This window comes from Myxocyprinus asiaticus, chromosome 42 (assembly GCF_019703515.2).
Source record: "Myxocyprinus asiaticus isolate MX2 ecotype Aquarium Trade chromosome 42, UBuf_Myxa_2, whole genome shotgun sequence".
Taxonomy (NCBI): domain Eukaryota; kingdom Metazoa; phylum Chordata; class Actinopteri; order Cypriniformes; family Catostomidae; genus Myxocyprinus; species Myxocyprinus asiaticus.
Window position 1 is genome coordinate 6,184,471 of NC_059385.1, and position 17,570 is coordinate 6,202,040.

Here is a 17,570-nt window from a genome sequence, read left to right on the forward strand (position 1 = left end):
TCGCCTTATCCACAAGCTGGTGCTGTTTTCTAACCCATTATGTTCCATTGCTATCTGGATAAGCTAACTATTGTCTTGGCTCACACATTTCACATTTACACTTCAGTATGTTACTACATACAGTAAATGAGAAGTATTACCTCTTTTGACAACAACACAAAATATAGTCTAGCATCCTATGCAATAGAATTGTGGTTGTTCTTCAAAAGAAGTGTGTATTGCTGATTATAACCTAAAATGGCAAAGCTGCCCTGCTTTTCAAAATGTAAAGTTAGTTGTTAAAGGGATAGTTCACCCAAAAATGAAGATTCTCTTATCATTTCCTCACCCTTATGCTATTCCAGATTTGTTTGAATTTCTTTCTTCTGCAAGACACACAAAGATTTTTAGAAGGAAATCTCAACTTTGTAGGTGCATACAATGCAAGTGAATGGTGGACAGAACTTTGAAGGTCCAAAAAGCATATAAAGTAGACATAAGAGTAATCCATATGACTCCAATGTTTAAATCTATGTCATGTCGATGTAGGGTTGCCGCACAAAAAAATAAAGTGTATGAATGTGACATCCATGTGTTGCAACATGAAAGCATTTCACTAGTTATTTGAACGGAGCCGTAACTTGTAGTGGCCGTGTCTTGTAGTAGTCTTGCAGGACACAGAGAGACCCGTTGCAAGTAAACAACTTTACCGACGTTCTTACCGGCTTATCCACAAGTGTACAAGTGTTGTGCGCATGCCTGTTTACATTTTGACGTCAATAGCAAAGAATAATCTGATGATTTCAAATCTTTTTGATGCGGTTTCCTTGCGTTGAGGGATTTTTTTTAATACGCTGATTTTTTGTTGTTACCGGCATATTGGTGTGCATGTAAACATGCTGATTTCAACCAGAAATGAGTGAGTTTGAAAACTCAATTATATTTTACCTTGACCTTCAACCTTTGCGGTCAAGAATTACGTAACTGACAAGAGATGATTGCAACCACACAATTTTCTAAAAGAAAGCCAATTTCAAAACTTCCATGAACCGTTGCACAAGACATAAGTAGTGTGGTATGGTGGCCTAACTAAGACTAAACAAATAAACATCTAATCAAGGAGAGCTAGAAAGCAAAGTCTTTTTTGGCAACGTTTCTACCTTTTTCCTAATTTTTGGTGGCCAAAAGGGGGAGAAACTGGTGTAAACAGAAAGATGATACTGTTATTAGGGTACAACGGGGCTAAAGGCTCCATTGATTTTATTTTCTCCCAAAAAAAACTAAATAGCATCAAAAACTACCACAGTATTTTCCCAAACACCTGTTTGTCACTATACACTGGAAAATGTCCTGATCCATGACATCTTTGTGTGTAATGTCTAAAGTTTGATTTTGAGGCAATTTGATCTATTTTTTTTATATATTTTTTTAAATATTGCAAATTTATGTAGCTAATGAAAATCCCTGAAATTAACACGTTTCTATTGAGACAAAATACTTATAATTTTCAGTTTTGTTTAAGGTCATTAAATCAAACATTTTCCAATAACTGTCCAATAAGTGAAAGGATAGTATTTAGGGTAAAAAGCCCCCCTGTTGCAGGGGCTAAAGACCCCTATAAAACACATTGTGAGGGGAATAGATTTGATACGAAAAATGTTCAAAGTGGGCTTACATTGACTCATCCAATCATTATAGAGATTAGTTTGTTTATAGAATACTTGAGATGTAATAAAATGCCAAAAGTGTTTGAGATTAACAGGAAATGGTTGATGTTTTCTGAAGTAGTTATTTTGAGTAGGGTACAATCGGGCTAAAGGCACCCCTTAAGGAAATGTAGCTTTTTTTTCTGGTCACAAATTGTATCAAGATCAAAGAAATTGATTTATTTTTTGTGAAAATTGATGGAGCAACATAATGTGTATGAAAATAAATAATAATGGAAAGTTATTTTGATTAAAATTCAGTTTTTTTTAAAAAAGGTGGTGAGGGAGTAAAGGTACACTTGGGGTAAAAGGCTCCCTCACTTGCGGTAAAAGTTGCCTAGGGGGTTTAAAGTGATAAAGTGTAGATACCGGGGCAATAGTTATAGGGAAAAATGTTTAAACAAAACTGAAAATGATAAATAAGTATTTTCTCTCAAAATAAATGTGTTAATTTCAGGGATTTTCATTAGTTACATAAATTTGCAACATTTTAAAAAATAATAAAAATGAGATCAAATTGCCTCAAAATCAACCTTTAGACACCTCACGCAAAGATCTCATGGAACAGGAACATTTTCCAGTGTATAGTGACAAACAGGTGTTTAGGAAAGTTCTGTGGTATGTTTTGATGCTATTTAGTGTTTTGGGAGAAAATATAATTAATGGAGCCTTTTACCCTGCGGAGCCTTTAGCCCTGTTGTACCGTAAGCATAATCTTAATTTGTTACTCAAAAAATCATCTTTGTGTCTCAAAATTATATGCATTAGTTGACAAATTGTGCCCTATAACTACTGGCCTGGTATCTACACGATATCACTTTAAACCCCCTAGGGGCATTTTACCCCAAGTGAGGGAGCCTTTTACCCCACACTTGGGTTTTTTAAAAAACTGAATTATAATCAAAACAACCTTCTGTTGTTATTTCTTTTCACACAAATTATGTTGCACCATCAATATTCAATACAAATAAATAAATAAATTTGACTTTGATACATTTTGTGACCAGAAAAAAAGCTCAATTTCCTTAAGGGGTGCCTTTAGCCCCATTGTATCCTATGCTTTATGCTCTATAGTTACATCACAGGGTTTCAAATGTAGTCTTTCCCACATTAATGAGATGATGGGGAAAAGAGCAAACAAAAGAATCAAGTTACAGTTAAAAATATGTGTTTATAAGACTTTGGAAAATAATTATGTAAATTCATTGCTGTTTTTTTAGCTATAAAATTCTAACACCCCCTCATTCTAAGGCCATCTAATTGGGCTTTAGAAAGGGACACTCAATAAAAAGTGATGTTTTACAACATTTAATTTTGACTTGCCCAGAAAGCCCTTATTTACTGTCATGAACATGCTATACTGTATGTTCTAGTATTGGCCATTTATGCACGTGTGCGGCTTGATTTTTTAAACTGCCCATACTCTGAGCGTGCATGCACCTGGAATTATTTGCACTAATTAGTGCCTCCACAAGGTGGCAACACTCACGATTAAGTCGTTGCTGTCATGAAAAAGCACTAGAAGAAAATGTAACCACCGCTAAAACATCAGGGTAGGGTTGCACCAACTGTGCGTAAGTTCTCACGTAAGTTAGGACGTAAAGTTCACACTAAGGGCTTAGTAACTACTAGTTAGTTTGTAACTAAGTCAGTGCTTAATTTGGTTGCACCACCTGTTCTTAAGGCAAAACTTAACTAGTAGGTCGTAAGCGCTCCGTAAAGTAATGCGCAGTCGCATATTATGACGTTTACTTGTATTTATCCAATAAGCAGCCTTCAAATTTATACACAGAAGCAGTGTTGCCAACTTAGCGACTTTGTCGCTAGATTTAGCGACTTTTCATACCTCTTTAGAGACTTTTATTCAAAAAAGCGCCTAGCAACAAATCTAGCAACTTTTTGGACAAACCTTAGCTACCTTCCGTAGAAGAAAGTCACCAGGACTGCCCTGCGAGCGCATGGTCTTGCTTTCCTGCCCGGACTTGGAGGCACACCTCTCTCTGCGTCTACTCTGTTCAGTGAGACTGACAGAGAGAGAGAGGTGAGCAGGTGAGAAGACGGAGCAGCACAATCAGTTGACCGCACGGCAGCTGACATAGACATGAATGAGCTGCGCATGTGCAAACAGCATTGTCAAGGATCAATCATGAATCTGTATTGTTTTTTGTAAATATGCGCAGTGTTTTTTTTTGGGGGGGGGGTTTCCCCTTTTTCTCCCAATTTGGAAAGCCCAATTCCCAATGCGCTCTAAGTCCTCATGGTTGCATAGTGATTCGCCTCAGTCCGGGTGGCGGAGGACGAGTCCCAGTTGTCTGAGACAGTCAATCCGCGCATCTTATCACGTGGCTTGTTGAGCATGTTGCCACGGAGGCTTCACGCCATCCACCGCGGCAACCATGCTCAATTCACCACGCACCTCACCTAGAACAAACCACATTATAGCGACCACAAGGAGGTTACCCCATGTGACTCTACCCTCCCTAGCAACCGGGCCAATTTGGTTGCTTACGAGACCTGGCTGGAGTCACTCAGCATGCCCTGGGATTCGAACTAGCGAACTAGCGAACTCCAGGGGTGGTAGCCAGCGTATTTTACCACTGAGCTACCCAGGCCCCGCACATAGTGGTTTGTTATGGCTGAGCGCTGTGTGAGAGAAAAGATAAGTTTCTGTCGCTTCTAACTTTATCTCTGAGTGATTGATAGATATAGGGAATTAATAGGGTATTACGGTATGTACGGTAAGCACAGAGAAGCAAACACATGTAAAGGTCGGACACTATGCAAAATTCAAAGGAGACGCGATGATGTCACGGATATGCTAATTAACGTATGACGTCATCTAGCGACATTTAGCGACTTTTCGAGCAGGCTTTAGCTACTTTCCATTGAAACGAGTTGGCAAAACTGCACAGAAGTGTTAAAAAGCTGTGAACTTCAATTTGATCTTGTTACGGTTGATGTTCAAACTTTGTTTGTTTTGTCTGTAATAAATTATATCCCCATTAAGATACCATACGTAATAAAAGTATATTTGATAAATAGTATATTTGCCCTGTGTAAATAACAATATTATAGGAACTGTATCTAAAATAAATGAGGGATGATAAATAAATACAAATACAACAGGCTGGAAAAATAGACATTTATTCATTTTAATATCCTATATATTTGGAATGTGTTGCAACTTGACACCAGGGTGACGCATTCTGAAAACTGCACCATTAGATTGGTTTCATGCTGAAGAGCCGCATAAAAGTATGTTTGGGCATTGTGACCAGTCTGACGCAGCAACATTGACTTTTGGGGCAGGACTATTTGTTTGACCGACCAATTGAAAACGAGGGAAGCGGTTGGTGAACAACCTATCTTCTCCACTCTCTGTGTGTCTGAATATCTGGCTCGATCAGTCAGCACGCCAAATCTAAACAAATGTAAACACACAGACATGCAAATGTGCAGGTGTCATAACATGCTTGGTATCAAACCCACGAGAGCTTAGCAAGTAAACACAATGAGTGACAGTGTCATCACCTGCACCTGTGAGCAGCAATGTACCTGACAGCCCTCAAAACAAACTCTGTGTGCCGAGAATGTGTAAAAGCAATGTGCATTATCACTTAAAAACAGGAGACCTTCACATTCTTAGCGAAAGTAAAAAAAAGAACGTAAAAATCCAGTTTAGTATTGTTGTTTTTGCATAGTTAAGAAGCAAAATCTGATACACATATGTGGACATGCATTAGCTTAACGCTTAGAAATGCAACACCTTTATGGAGCGCAACTAATTACATTTGTTTGCTCGAATGTTTGTCTAGGGGCTGTTGTGTGTAAAGGCAGCACTGTCGCTGTAAGAGCACTTGAGCCAGTCATTTGTCCAAGACTTTCCCGGGCCATCTGTCAAAGGTGATGATTGCCACTAGTTAACTGCACCTCATGGCCCATTAGCTGAACATAAAGGCAGGTGTGCAGTCCATAGATAGCTTTTACCGGGGTGCAATGGTACCAACAGACCGGCAGATGTGACTCTTAACAGCTCCTGTTTCCAAGCATTAAAACAATTATGACTCTTTCCTGCCAAAAGCAACAAGATTACTGAGAGTGAAAAGACAAAGATGCTAAAAGTCTTCTGATGGCTTGTGTTTGTGCCCACATCAAGCAAATTAAACACATTTTGATAATATGCAAGTCACTTTGTGCCTCTACCAGTGGCTCAGATTTTCATGCAAAGAATAGTTGTGATATGCAATAAAATCTCAATGATTACATTAATTTTTAGCAGGGTGGTTTAACTTGGTAGTACATTTCAAGGAATGGTTTACCAAAAAAAGAAAAAAGGTGAATTGTGTCATCTTTCACTCCTTCATGGCATTCTTTCTTTTATGGAACACTATAGGAGTGGTGGTGGTGTAGTGGGCTAAAGCACAAAACAGGTAAGTAGAAGGATGATGGTCCTTGAGCAAGGCACTTAACTCCAGGTTGCTCCGGGGTGGGGGTGGGGGATTGTCTCTGTAATAAGTGCACTGTAAGTTGCTTTAGATAAAAGCAACTGCCAAATGCATAAATGGAACACAGATGTAAACTGAAGAATGTTTAAACTGCTTTGCCATTCAAAGATAGCATACAGTGACCAGGGGTTTTCAAGCTCCAAAAAAGCAACATAAAAGTAGTTCAAATGACTAGACAAGTGTTCTGAAGCCATACAATAGATTTGTGAGAGACACAACTTCAAATGCAGTTCGTTACTCATTGAAAATTAGTATTTTGTGGTAAACCTATCACATGTGATTTGTTGTGAAATGTGTGTGTTCAGATGATGGATAAACCTGAATGACTGATTATTTGAGTTTGGAGCTGAAATATTTCTTAGCAAATAGCCAGTGTATTTCTTACTGTGATAAATCATTGAACATTCATTGAAGATCTGTGTAAGTGCTTTAGCTCTGTCATCTCATTTCTCATTGTTAATCATATACTCTCTTTAAAGCTTTCAACAAGAGTGGATGTTTCATATTGAAGTCAGCATCTTCTTACGCATGTCTGCCCTTCCAGCAACCTCTAGAGCGGCCAATGAGTACTAGAGATGTTTGGTGTGCCTGATATCACTGTGTAACACAATTTTTGTTCCTGGGTAGTAAGTGTTATTTCTTAATTGCTTATGCCTCAAAAGTATAGAAAATGGCTATTATTCCCCACAAACTTTGTTTTTGTGACCAGGACAGTGATATTTTAAAATTTACCTATTTCCAATGAGAAAACGGGCGAATTTGTGTCTTTTCGTTCACATAAAGTCAGAAAGAAACAACATATGAATCCAGAATTCTTCTTTATCTGTGGTCCGACAAAGACACCGGCTTTGACCTTTGCCTCAGACAGCTTAGGGAAGAAGTCTTGAAGGTACTTGAAGGCTGCCAACTCCTTATCTAGAGCTCTGACAGATTGTTCATAATTTGATGTGCAGTGGTGGCATCAGCACCTTCCGGGGGTCCACCAGTGGCTCCCACTTGACGTTGTTCCTCCCCACAGAGAACTCGGTCCGCTGTGGCCAGTCCCGCCTATGGTAGTGCGCCTTGGTGTCCCTGCTGTCCCAATGGCAAAGATAGCAGGGAAACTTGGTAAAACTGCCTTGGAGACCCATCAGGAATGCCACCATTTTGAAGTCTCCTTTGACCTCCCAGCCATACTCATCATACTTCAAGGCATCCAGCAAGGTCTTGATGCTTTGTAATCCTCTTTGAGGTGCACCGATTGAGCAAAGGGAAGAGACGGGTACTTGTTACTATTATGGACCAGCACAGCTTTGAATATTACTTTAGTATAAATACATGTTCATTTGGATTCTTATGTTGTTTTTTTTTTTGACTTTATGTGAACGAAAAGACACAAATTCACCCATTTTCTCACTGGAAATAGGTCAATTTCAAAATATCACTGTCTTAGTCACAAAAGCAAAGTTTGTGGGGAATAATAACCATTTTCTATACTTTTGAGGCATAAGCAATTAGGAAATAACACTTACTACCCAGGAACCAAAAAAAAAAAAAAAATTTGTTACACTGTGTATTTATTTCTGCCGTGCAAATGCTGCATATACAAATGTGATCTCTTTGATGCACACACTGCAAAGAATTGTCTTCCTTATCAGTACTTTTGCGCTGTTTTCATGAAGAAAAAATGTTTTTTTTTTTTTTTTTAAACATCCTTGAAACAAGATTAATTCACTTGAGGAGCAAAATTGTGTTAGATAAACTTACCCAAGTTACAATGTTTTTATATATTACTAATGGTTATATTTAACCAATATGTATTTTTGATAACCATAAACTAACATTTCCAGAACATTCTGGGGACATAGTTTATGGTTTTCAAAAATACAACCTAAAGAGAAAGTTCCAAGATTGTTAGTAATTGGTTTAAACAAAAAAAGAAAAAAAAGAAAAAAAAAAAGAAGCAAATTGGAACCATAAACTAACGTTAGTGGAATGTTATCTGTTTGTTGGGTAATAGATTTGTTTGCAAATAATAGCCTATATGTTGAATTTTATTTATTTATTTATTTATTTATTTACCCCATTGGCAAATAGTTTTTAATTGTTTAAAAAACAAGCCTCAGTAAATATTTGTTAGATCTAGAAAAATCAAAGAAAAATAAACTTAATTCTAAATATATTCACTAAAAAAAGTCTCATCTTTCACAATTTTGCTTTTCACATAAAGTTTTGTTTCATACATTTTGTAAATCTTGTTTTAACAATGTTTGGATATTTTAATATGGTAAAAAAAAAAAAAAAAAAACTTCTCAAACATATCCAAATGGGAACCATAAACTAGCGTTAGGGGAATGTTGGGTGTTTGCTGGTAAATAAGATTGTTTTTTGGAGGATATATCTTGATTCAAGTTTTTTTCTTTTTACAACCCAATTGGCAAATCCTTTTACCTTGTTTTAAAAGTAAACCTCAGTAAATTTTGTTAAAACCCAATTTGCCAATGGGGTAAATAAAGTGCATTTTAGATATAGTCTCTGAAAATAAGTCTTATTATCTTGCACATCTTTTATCTTGTTTTTAAAGATGTTTAGATATTTTTTATTAGAAAAAAATGGCAAAAAAATACTGATCTTTTCTATTTATTTTTTTGCAGAGTACACAAATACACACTCAGTTTTACAAATCAACCCATGCCTCAGATCATTTTTATATATATATAACATTTTTATTTATATTCCCGCAGGAATGGCAATATCAGTCAGCTCACTGATAGCCGGAATATAAGTGCATGGCCACTGCCTCAAAATTCACATAATCATACAAGCATTGAAAAATTCTATCAGAGAACTAATGTACGTCCTTTCTCATAACAAGTTAATAATAATCATTTTTTTTTTTGTTACAAATTCCTCGTCATATAAACCCTGTGGTTTGAAAATCTATCAGAAAATGATAAACAGAGAAGCTACAGACATACTGTGTTTTGAAACTGATGTAAACGTATGATACAGACTACAACTGGTGGAACATGCTAAGAGATTGTCAAATCTCCAGCTGGTACTAAACAGGTATCTGTATTCCAGCAATTTCATAATACCCAGGCAACATAAACAACTAATAAACATTCATTCACACTACTGGAATATTGTGCTACAGGACAACACCAGACAAATTTTATTTGAACCTTACAACTGTAACTGCAAGCAATGAGTAACAGATTTCATTTGTAGCTTATGTGAACACTTAGCAACTATCCCATAAATCTGTGTTACAGATTATGTTTCTTAAAGGTGATGCATGTAATTTTTTTTTTTATTGAATATAAGACATAAGACATTCATAGGTTGATTCTCCAAGTGTAAACTGTGGCACTTTCCAACATTGCTTTGTTTGTTTGAGCATCCCGACCAACCCGACAGAGCAACATTGGCTCAACCAGTTTGGGGCTCTGTTTTATCCACCACAGTAGCGGTTCTAGCTTGTATGGCGCCCTGGGCGAAACCCACTTCAACACACCCCCAAAGTTATTGACGGAACGGGTCTATGTGGGTGCCTCGTGCCACCCCCCGCAAGATGCCGCCCTGGGCAACTGCCCATGTTGCCCATGCCTAAATCCGCCATATGGCAGACTGGCGGAGTAATCAGGAAACATGTTTGAAAACATTCACAACTCCGTTTGATGATGCTAGTGGTGCAGAAATTACACACTTCACCTTTAAACAGAGTAGGGAATGAACAAGCTCATACAAAAATAATAATAATTATAATAGTAATATAAAACAATAGTGTTAATATAATTTCATAATTGTACAATTTATCCACCTTTACAAAGGCAGCATACTTTAATTGGTAACACTTGCAATTATTTCTTCACCACATTTGAGTTCATTGCTGAACAAAATCCTTTGATGATGCTTTTGGAACATCTTGTATGCGAACATCAAGGCCTCTGAAGAATATCGGGGACAAACAGAGGCAAAAGTTCGACAAAACACCACCTGTCCCTTGGAGACCATCCCAAGACTCCTGTGCAGTTCTAATCAGTCTTGATTTCGAGAGTCTACATGTGTGAAACACCACCTCCTGCTTGCGTATCTGTGCTATAACGGCCTAGGCTGATCTTCTCAGTCTCTGAGCATGTAGAGTTTATGAGTAAAAGGAAGCAGAAAGGAAGACAGATATATCTGTGACTGAGGTCCATGTGCTCTCTGCCTTCAGCGTTTTTTGTAGGAACGGACTATGTGTTGAGGGGGAACTGACGGGGGGATGCAGGGATATTCGGGTTCAGACTCTCGTAAGAAGACCGAGTCCTGTTCGGATGAGCAGGTAGAGTTACGTTCATTCAGGATGACCTGAGAGTAAATAGGGTCCAGGGGCACATAGAGGTCCAGATACTCCTACAAGTAAAGCACAGAACATTTTGAGATGGTACACTGTTTTTTTTTTCTTAAAGGAATAGTTCACCCAAAAATGAAAATTCCTTAAGAGTTCTAGCCACCATTCTCTTCTAAAAATCTTCGTTTGTGTTCAGCAGAAGAAAAAAAGTCACACATCTTGGATGGCATGAGGGTGAGTAAATGATAGAATTTTCATTTTTGGGTGAACTGTCCCTTTGATTGGTGGGAGTGAGGCCAGTAGCCATGAGGCTAGATTCCTCAGACAATAGCCCTGTTTCAAAGCCTAGTGAGCTGCCTACCTAGGTAACATTTTGGGCAGCAAATGAATAAAAACGTCAAGGCATTTCCAAATAGTAGGCAACAAAATTAGGTTGCCTTTTAAGACACCTTAGAATATTTTGGCCAAATTCTAAGGCAGCATCGCATATATCCTTTGTGCATAAGGCACTCCCAAAGTGCATTGTGACAAATCCAAGATGGTTGATGGAGCTGAGAGAAATATATATTTTTGAAATGTTTTCTTTTAGTACTAAACACTATCAGTAGGAAAAAGTTCCATATTAGTAAAAATGTGCTATTTCGCCTCATGTTTTCGTATGCTATATTTCGTGCTTATTATAGTATCGAGTATTGTTAGCTTAGCAACATGCTAACGTCATGGAATACATGGAGTCTGTTGGAATACACTGTGAGCGCTAGTCAAGTCTCTCAACCCGAGATACATGTTATTCATGTAAAGTGTTTGTGAAAGGCTATAAACGGAGTTGCTGCACATGACAACATCAGTCACTTATAAGGATCTATTTCGATAAGGTAGCTGGCAATGTAGATAGCAAGGCAGCTCACTAGGTATTGGAGCAAAGCCTAAATGAGCAGGTCCTCTGGGTTTACCTGATTGGATATAAAAGACAGGGTGTGATCAAGGTCCTCAACCAGCTGTTTAAAAGTAGGCCTTTGCGTGGGAACCGCATGCCAGCAGTCTTTCATCATCAGGTATCTGAAAAATAAAAATTGCATAACGGTGTCATTTATCCCTATCAATAATTAAAAGGCAGCAAGAAATAAAAATTGACCCCATTTACTTTCATAATAATAGTCCATGGTCTTATTGTCTTATTGCCTCTGAAACAATTCTTTGGTTTCTGTTGTTGTAACCAAGAGCGGGGGAAAAATACCCATTAAACAATAATAAAAGTATCCCATTTTCACAATTCAATCAAATCTGGGTGGATAAAACAATTTATAAAACTAATTCCCTGAATAGTCTGATTCACTCCAAATTATGTTACATTATGGAGGTTAAATGCATTGCAAATTAAGTTTCATGATGTCTTTAAATAAAACCTGTATATATATATATATATATATATATATTATTTTTTTATTTTTTTATTTATTTTTTTTTTCAAAAACAAATTTCAAAACGATTTTTATTAATTTAAATTCAGAAACATCTTGTCTTGTCACTAATTAAAATATCTGAACAGGTCGTACAGCTCTTGAGTGCAGGCTGAGGGTCTGTCCATGCGGTGACCTTCTCGCAGTAGCTTGAAGAGCTCTTCCACGGGCACTCCAGGATAAGGTGAGCCCCCAAGGGTGAAGATCTCCCACAGAAGAACCCCAAAAGACCACCTACAACACGAAAGGACTCAGTCAGAACCAAAATATAACCAAGAACTGTGGTTAAAAATGAACTTTTCTGAAGTATGAGTACTTATCTGAGGATATACTGGAATGGAAAACAAATGGAATGTCTTACACGTCACTTTGATGAGTGTAAATCCTGTCGAACAAAGCTTCAGGTGCCATCCATTTCACAGGCAGTCGACCCTGAAGAAAAGATGTAAAAAAATGTTACTTAATTTTTACGATTCTAGTCATAAATTGACTGTTTGGAGAACTGACTGCTTACATTTGTGGTCTTCTTGTAGTAATCTATGTGATGAACGTCCCGAGCCAGACCGAAGTCTGCTATCTTCATTACATTGTCCTCTGTTACAAGTACATTGCGTGCTGCCAAGTCTCTGTGGATACACTGTTCAGGAGAAAGTACAAACATTGTAAGTATTTGTCTCAGGCCCTGTTATTATGCATTGTGGATGAAAATATCCCTTTCTTTTTTCAACCGAACCCCATTAAATGGCTTGACGAACACTTGACGTACCTTTTTGGATGCCAAGTACTCCATGCCACGAGCCACCTGGTAGGCACAGGAGACCAAGTCTTTGATTGACATGCTCTCCACGTGCACCTGATCTGGATTGTAACAGTACTCCATGCCATGGGGCCGACGGACACGCAGATATTCCCGCAGGTTTCCTTTAGATGCGTATTCCACAATGACATAAAGAGAGCCTGGAGAGAGAAGAAACATCAGCAAGAGAAAAGGAATAATCTGTCTCCTGAGAGAGGTCTCCTTTAAACTTAATGCCACATGATTGGAAGCAATCTCATATGGACTCTTACCATCTTGAGTACAAGCTCCGAGCAGGTTGATGATGTTCTTGTGTTTTCCAATCATCTTCATCATCTCCATCTCTGAGATGAGGTCAGACAGGTCCTTCTCGGTGGCATCAGCTAATGAAAACATGCAAAACAGGTATTACTGAACACAAGTAAACAGTCAATTGCTAACATTATCTGGTCTGAAAATCTTCCCCTTGGCAAGAAATTGCAAGAACCAATGGTGTTTGTCATCAATGACATCGAACCCATTGCAATGTGTCTAGAAGCGGCAATTTTTAATAGGTGCAAGAGACTTAAAAGCTTCGGCAATGTGGAAGATTATACATCTTTGTCTGTTCCTCACGCCAAGCTGTTGTATGGCTTAAGAAGACTTGGAATAAAGCGCACAAGTCATATAGACAAACTTCAGGGTATTTTTTTGTCCTTTTTGGAGATTGACAATGTTTTAGGTTGAACTATTAATTTAAGGCTGGTAATCGGCTCCAAAAAAACTTTACATTTCAGCATCTTAACGGCTACTTTTGTCACACGGTTGGGCTTGTCTCTGTCCAGTCCAATGGCTTCGCCCATCACCACCTGCCCAAAGCAGCCCTCTCCTAGAGGTTTCCCAAGCACTAGCCTGTTACAAACAGATGCACAGAAATGGCTAAATGAGTTAAAAGTTGCCAGTGACCCAACTGCAGAGAAAAAGAAGAAAGAAAGGATAAAATATTGGATCTGTGGGATCAGTGGGCATACCTCTCTCTGGGCACCTCCCAGCTTGGGTCGTGGGGCAGCTCGTACTCTGAGACTCCTGACAGCATTGGGGTCCCACTGGAGGAGAGCCGTGAAGGTCTTACCAACATCATACCAGAGTTCAGAGAAGAACTGGATTCCACTGACACCTGTAGAATGAAAATAATCCAGGGGTATTTTTAAGGGGCTTAGTAAAGCACAAGGAAAACAGGGCCTGTCTTTGGATAACAGTATGTCAATCTTGCTGGAAAAAAGCTAACTAGTTTAGGCTGGTTGAGATTTTTGACCCACCAGGGAAATCTAGACTATTATCTACATTCGGTTTACCTGTCTGCGGAGAGGAATGCTTTTGGCCAGCTTATGAACGGCCAGCTGGCTGTTAAAGTCGCTCTTCTTGGAGGAGCTGCGGACTTTGACTATGGTGGCAATTCCCACCATGAGGAAGATGAGGAAGAATCCAACACAGTAGATCAACACCTCCAGGTAGGACTGGCTGGGCACTGCAGAGGGAGCCGTGGGTGCTTATGGGGCAAATAGAACATGAAGGTCAGTCACTACAAATTACTACAAAACTTGTTCAAATCCCTAACCCAAAGTATAAGAAATAATGATAGTGATGCTGAATTCCACTTAAATCCACTTGTACACTGTCAACTGACCTCAATAACACCTCAGTAACTGTGTCGACAGTGTTAAATGGTACTTTGGCCTGACACACACTGGTAGACACTGGTGACAGGCACACACGTATCCACACATATACACACTCACACTGAGCTCTGTTTAATTTCAACCAGTGCATTTGGCACTATTGGCACTAAGAGGAGAGCACAAGCTCCTTTTGTGGCCACATAATGGCTCCTTTGTGGCGTAGGATTTCACTCCACATTCTCCATTGGTGTGAGGCTGCAGCCATCCCTTGCATGAGTATGAAATGGAACCATCCCGGCCAAATTGTCCTGGGAGGCCAAAGAGACACACGGCAAGATACACAGGCATTGATAGAAAATTATTTAAGGAATGTTCTGGATTTAATACAAGCTAAGCTCAATCGACAGCATTTGTGGCATAATGTTGATTACCACAAAAAATTATTGACTCGTTCCATGTTTATTAAAAAATGTAAAATTTGTGGTTAAATTACGGCACTTACAATGGAAGTGAATGGGAATACTTGCATTGTATGGACCTACAGAGATAAAATATTCTTCTAAAAATAATCATTTGTGTTCTGCAGAAGAAAATATAAAAGTCATACACATCTGGAATAGTATGAGGCTGGGTAAATGATGAGAGAATTTTCATTTATGGGTGAACTATGCCTTTAAAACACACATTGTATAGCCACGAGATGTAAACATTATACATGTTAATATGATGTTAAGGTGATAAAAATCACTTACTAATCTTATCTGTGAAAATTAGGTGTATTGTTGTTGTCATGATGACATAATGCTGGCAAAATCTGGTAAACACTTTATCAAACTAAAATCTTGTTAACACATATAATGTTTATGTCTTGTGGCTATACTTTTGAAACGGTGTGTATTTTAATGGATTGGCCCCATTCACTTCCACTGTGAGTGCTTTAATGTAAACACAGTTTTTGCTTGTTTTTAATTAAAGGAGAGTCTAAACGTTTTGTAGTTATCAACATTATACCAGAAATATTGTTGATTAAGCTTAACTTGTGTTTAACCCAGAATATTCTTTTAAACTGCAGCATCATTCATATGGAGTCCAGTTCTTCTGCAATAATCTGCAGTGGTTGAAATAAAATCAAGAAGTCAGAAGATATACGAAAATGACATCAGCTATATACACTACCAGTCAAAAGTTTTGAAACACTTACTCATTCTTTATTAGAATATTTATTTTTTTCTTTCACATTTAGAATAATAGTAAAGTCATCAAAACTATGGAATAACATAAATGGATCTATGTTGTGATTAAATAAAATCCAAAATAAATCAAAACTGTGTTATATTTTAGCATTTTCAAAGTAGTCACCCTTTGCCTAGAATTTGCAGACATGTACTCTTGACATTTTCTCAACCAACTTCTTGAGGTATGACCCTGGGATGCTTTTTAAACAATATTGAAGGAGTTCCCATCTATGTTGGGCACTTATTGGCTGATTTTCTTTATTATTTGGTCCAAGTCATCAATTTCAAAACCTTGTTTTTTTTAATTAAATTTTAGTTTTATAATGAAATAAATGAATATGGTGGCACAATTATATTTTTGTCTACAAACATTTAAGCATACGCCTTCAGATCAAAATATTTTTAAGATCATGTGAAACATTTCAGTCAAGTGTTTCAAAACTTTGGCCGGTAGTGTATATTAGTAAATGTTTTAATGACGCAATGACAATGCAGCACCAAGCAACAATGAGGTCATATTATAATCACAAAACTATAGCATTTTATTTATGCAAAATCTTCAAGGAAAGTGCACCCAAATCATTGTCTGACTTCTCTTAAAATCAACATAAACTAATTAAATCTGAGTTAAGATGACTTGGTGTGCAATAACCGCTCATTAAAAAAACAAATAGCAGGATAGAGAGAGGAAACAAGTTTAGGGAAAAGTAAAGGAGTTGAAACAGTGCCGTAACTGGTGTCATTCGCAAGGTCAACAGAAAGTCAAGCACGCTGAAGACCCCTTAGTAAGCTGACACTCCTAAAGGGGGAGATTTCACTAGAATCCAAATGTTTGGTCTACTCAGCATGCAGGTGCTGAATGCATGAATAGTTTTGCACCTGCAGAGGAAGCAACAGACAGCCACACACACGTATCTGTGAAGTGCCTTGTCTTTCGGGAAAGGCACAAAACCTACACCATCTAAGTGATATTCAAGTAAATGATCTTTGACTCAAACATGGTTCACCTGAAACTCTGGTGAATGACACAAACCAACGGGCACTGTTCGGAGCGATGGACGAGAAGGAAAGTGAAAGCGGGAGAGGTCGAAAAAGGACAGGAAAAAGTCGCCGGATACCTTTGACAACGGTCAACCATGCTGACTGATGGGAGACCCCAATAGAATTGCCCGCCAAGCAAGTGTACTCCCCAGCATCCTCAAAGGACACATTCCTCAACTGGAACACCTCCATCTCCTTGTCAGTGGTGTTGAGGCCAGCGGTCTGGAAGAGAACGAGAAAAGCAGACCCAAGGCCCAAGAGGTGAGGGGAAAGAAGAGGAAACCAGGACCACATTGATCTCGAAGAGGCTGAAGGTTCTTGTTGCCTCTATCTGGTTGGGGTTGAAACCAGTTAGAAGATCCCAAAGCTTGGAAACCCACCTAGAGCAGTTTTCCATTCTTGGTCCTGGAGAACCCCTAAAACTGCACATTTTGGATGTTTCCATAATCTAACACACTTGATCCAACTCATCAGCTTGTTAGTAGTGGCTCCATGACCTGAACTGGGTGTGTTAAATAAGGAAGACACCCATAATGTGCTGGTCTTGAGGGTACTTCAGGACCAAGATTGGGAACCACTGATCTAGAGCACTGACCAATCACCTGTAGAGAGATCAAACAATGCTGCCCAGCACCATCACCTTCAAATTACCTTCACCCACATCAGGCAGGCAACATGGAGCGCTCACCAGAAAGACCTAATCCATAGCGAGGAAATGATCGCCATGGGTTTGGTTCCAATCCCCGATAAGGGATCAACTGGGAGTTTCCATGGCATTATGGGACAGGAGAACCCAAAGCATGAAAGAGAAACCCAAAGCAAAAACCTCTACCTCTAGCCAGTGGTTAAATTACCTTGTACGTCATATCTAAGGA

At 38.4% G+C, this 17,570-nt stretch overlaps 1 protein-coding gene across 1 annotated transcript in view; it reads right to left on the reverse strand.

Moving 5' to 3' along the window:
• Positions 1-8,800: 8,800 nt before the first annotated feature.
• LOC127432858 (fibroblast growth factor receptor 1-A-like) overlaps positions 8,801-17,570 on the reverse strand; it is a 28,326-nt gene continuing 19,556 nt past the window's right edge. Inside the window, exons 7-17 of the mRNA XM_051684335.1 lie at positions 16,773-16,917; positions 14,096-14,289; positions 13,772-13,917; positions 13,531-13,652; positions 13,034-13,144; positions 12,732-12,922; positions 12,480-12,602; positions 12,327-12,397; positions 12,062-12,199; positions 11,459-11,564; positions 8,801-10,567 (exon numbers count right to left, since the gene is read on the reverse strand). Of these exons, the coding sequence (XP_051540295.1) occupies positions 10,385-10,567; positions 11,459-11,564; positions 12,062-12,199; positions 12,327-12,397; positions 12,480-12,602; positions 12,732-12,922; positions 13,034-13,144; positions 13,531-13,652; positions 13,772-13,917; positions 14,096-14,289; positions 16,773-16,917 (1,530 nt within the window). The 3' untranslated portion in view covers positions 8,801-10,384. The remainder of the gene's footprint in view (positions 10,568-11,458; positions 11,565-12,061; positions 12,200-12,326; positions 12,398-12,479; positions 12,603-12,731; positions 12,923-13,033; positions 13,145-13,530; positions 13,653-13,771; positions 13,918-14,095; positions 14,290-16,772; positions 16,918-17,570) is intronic.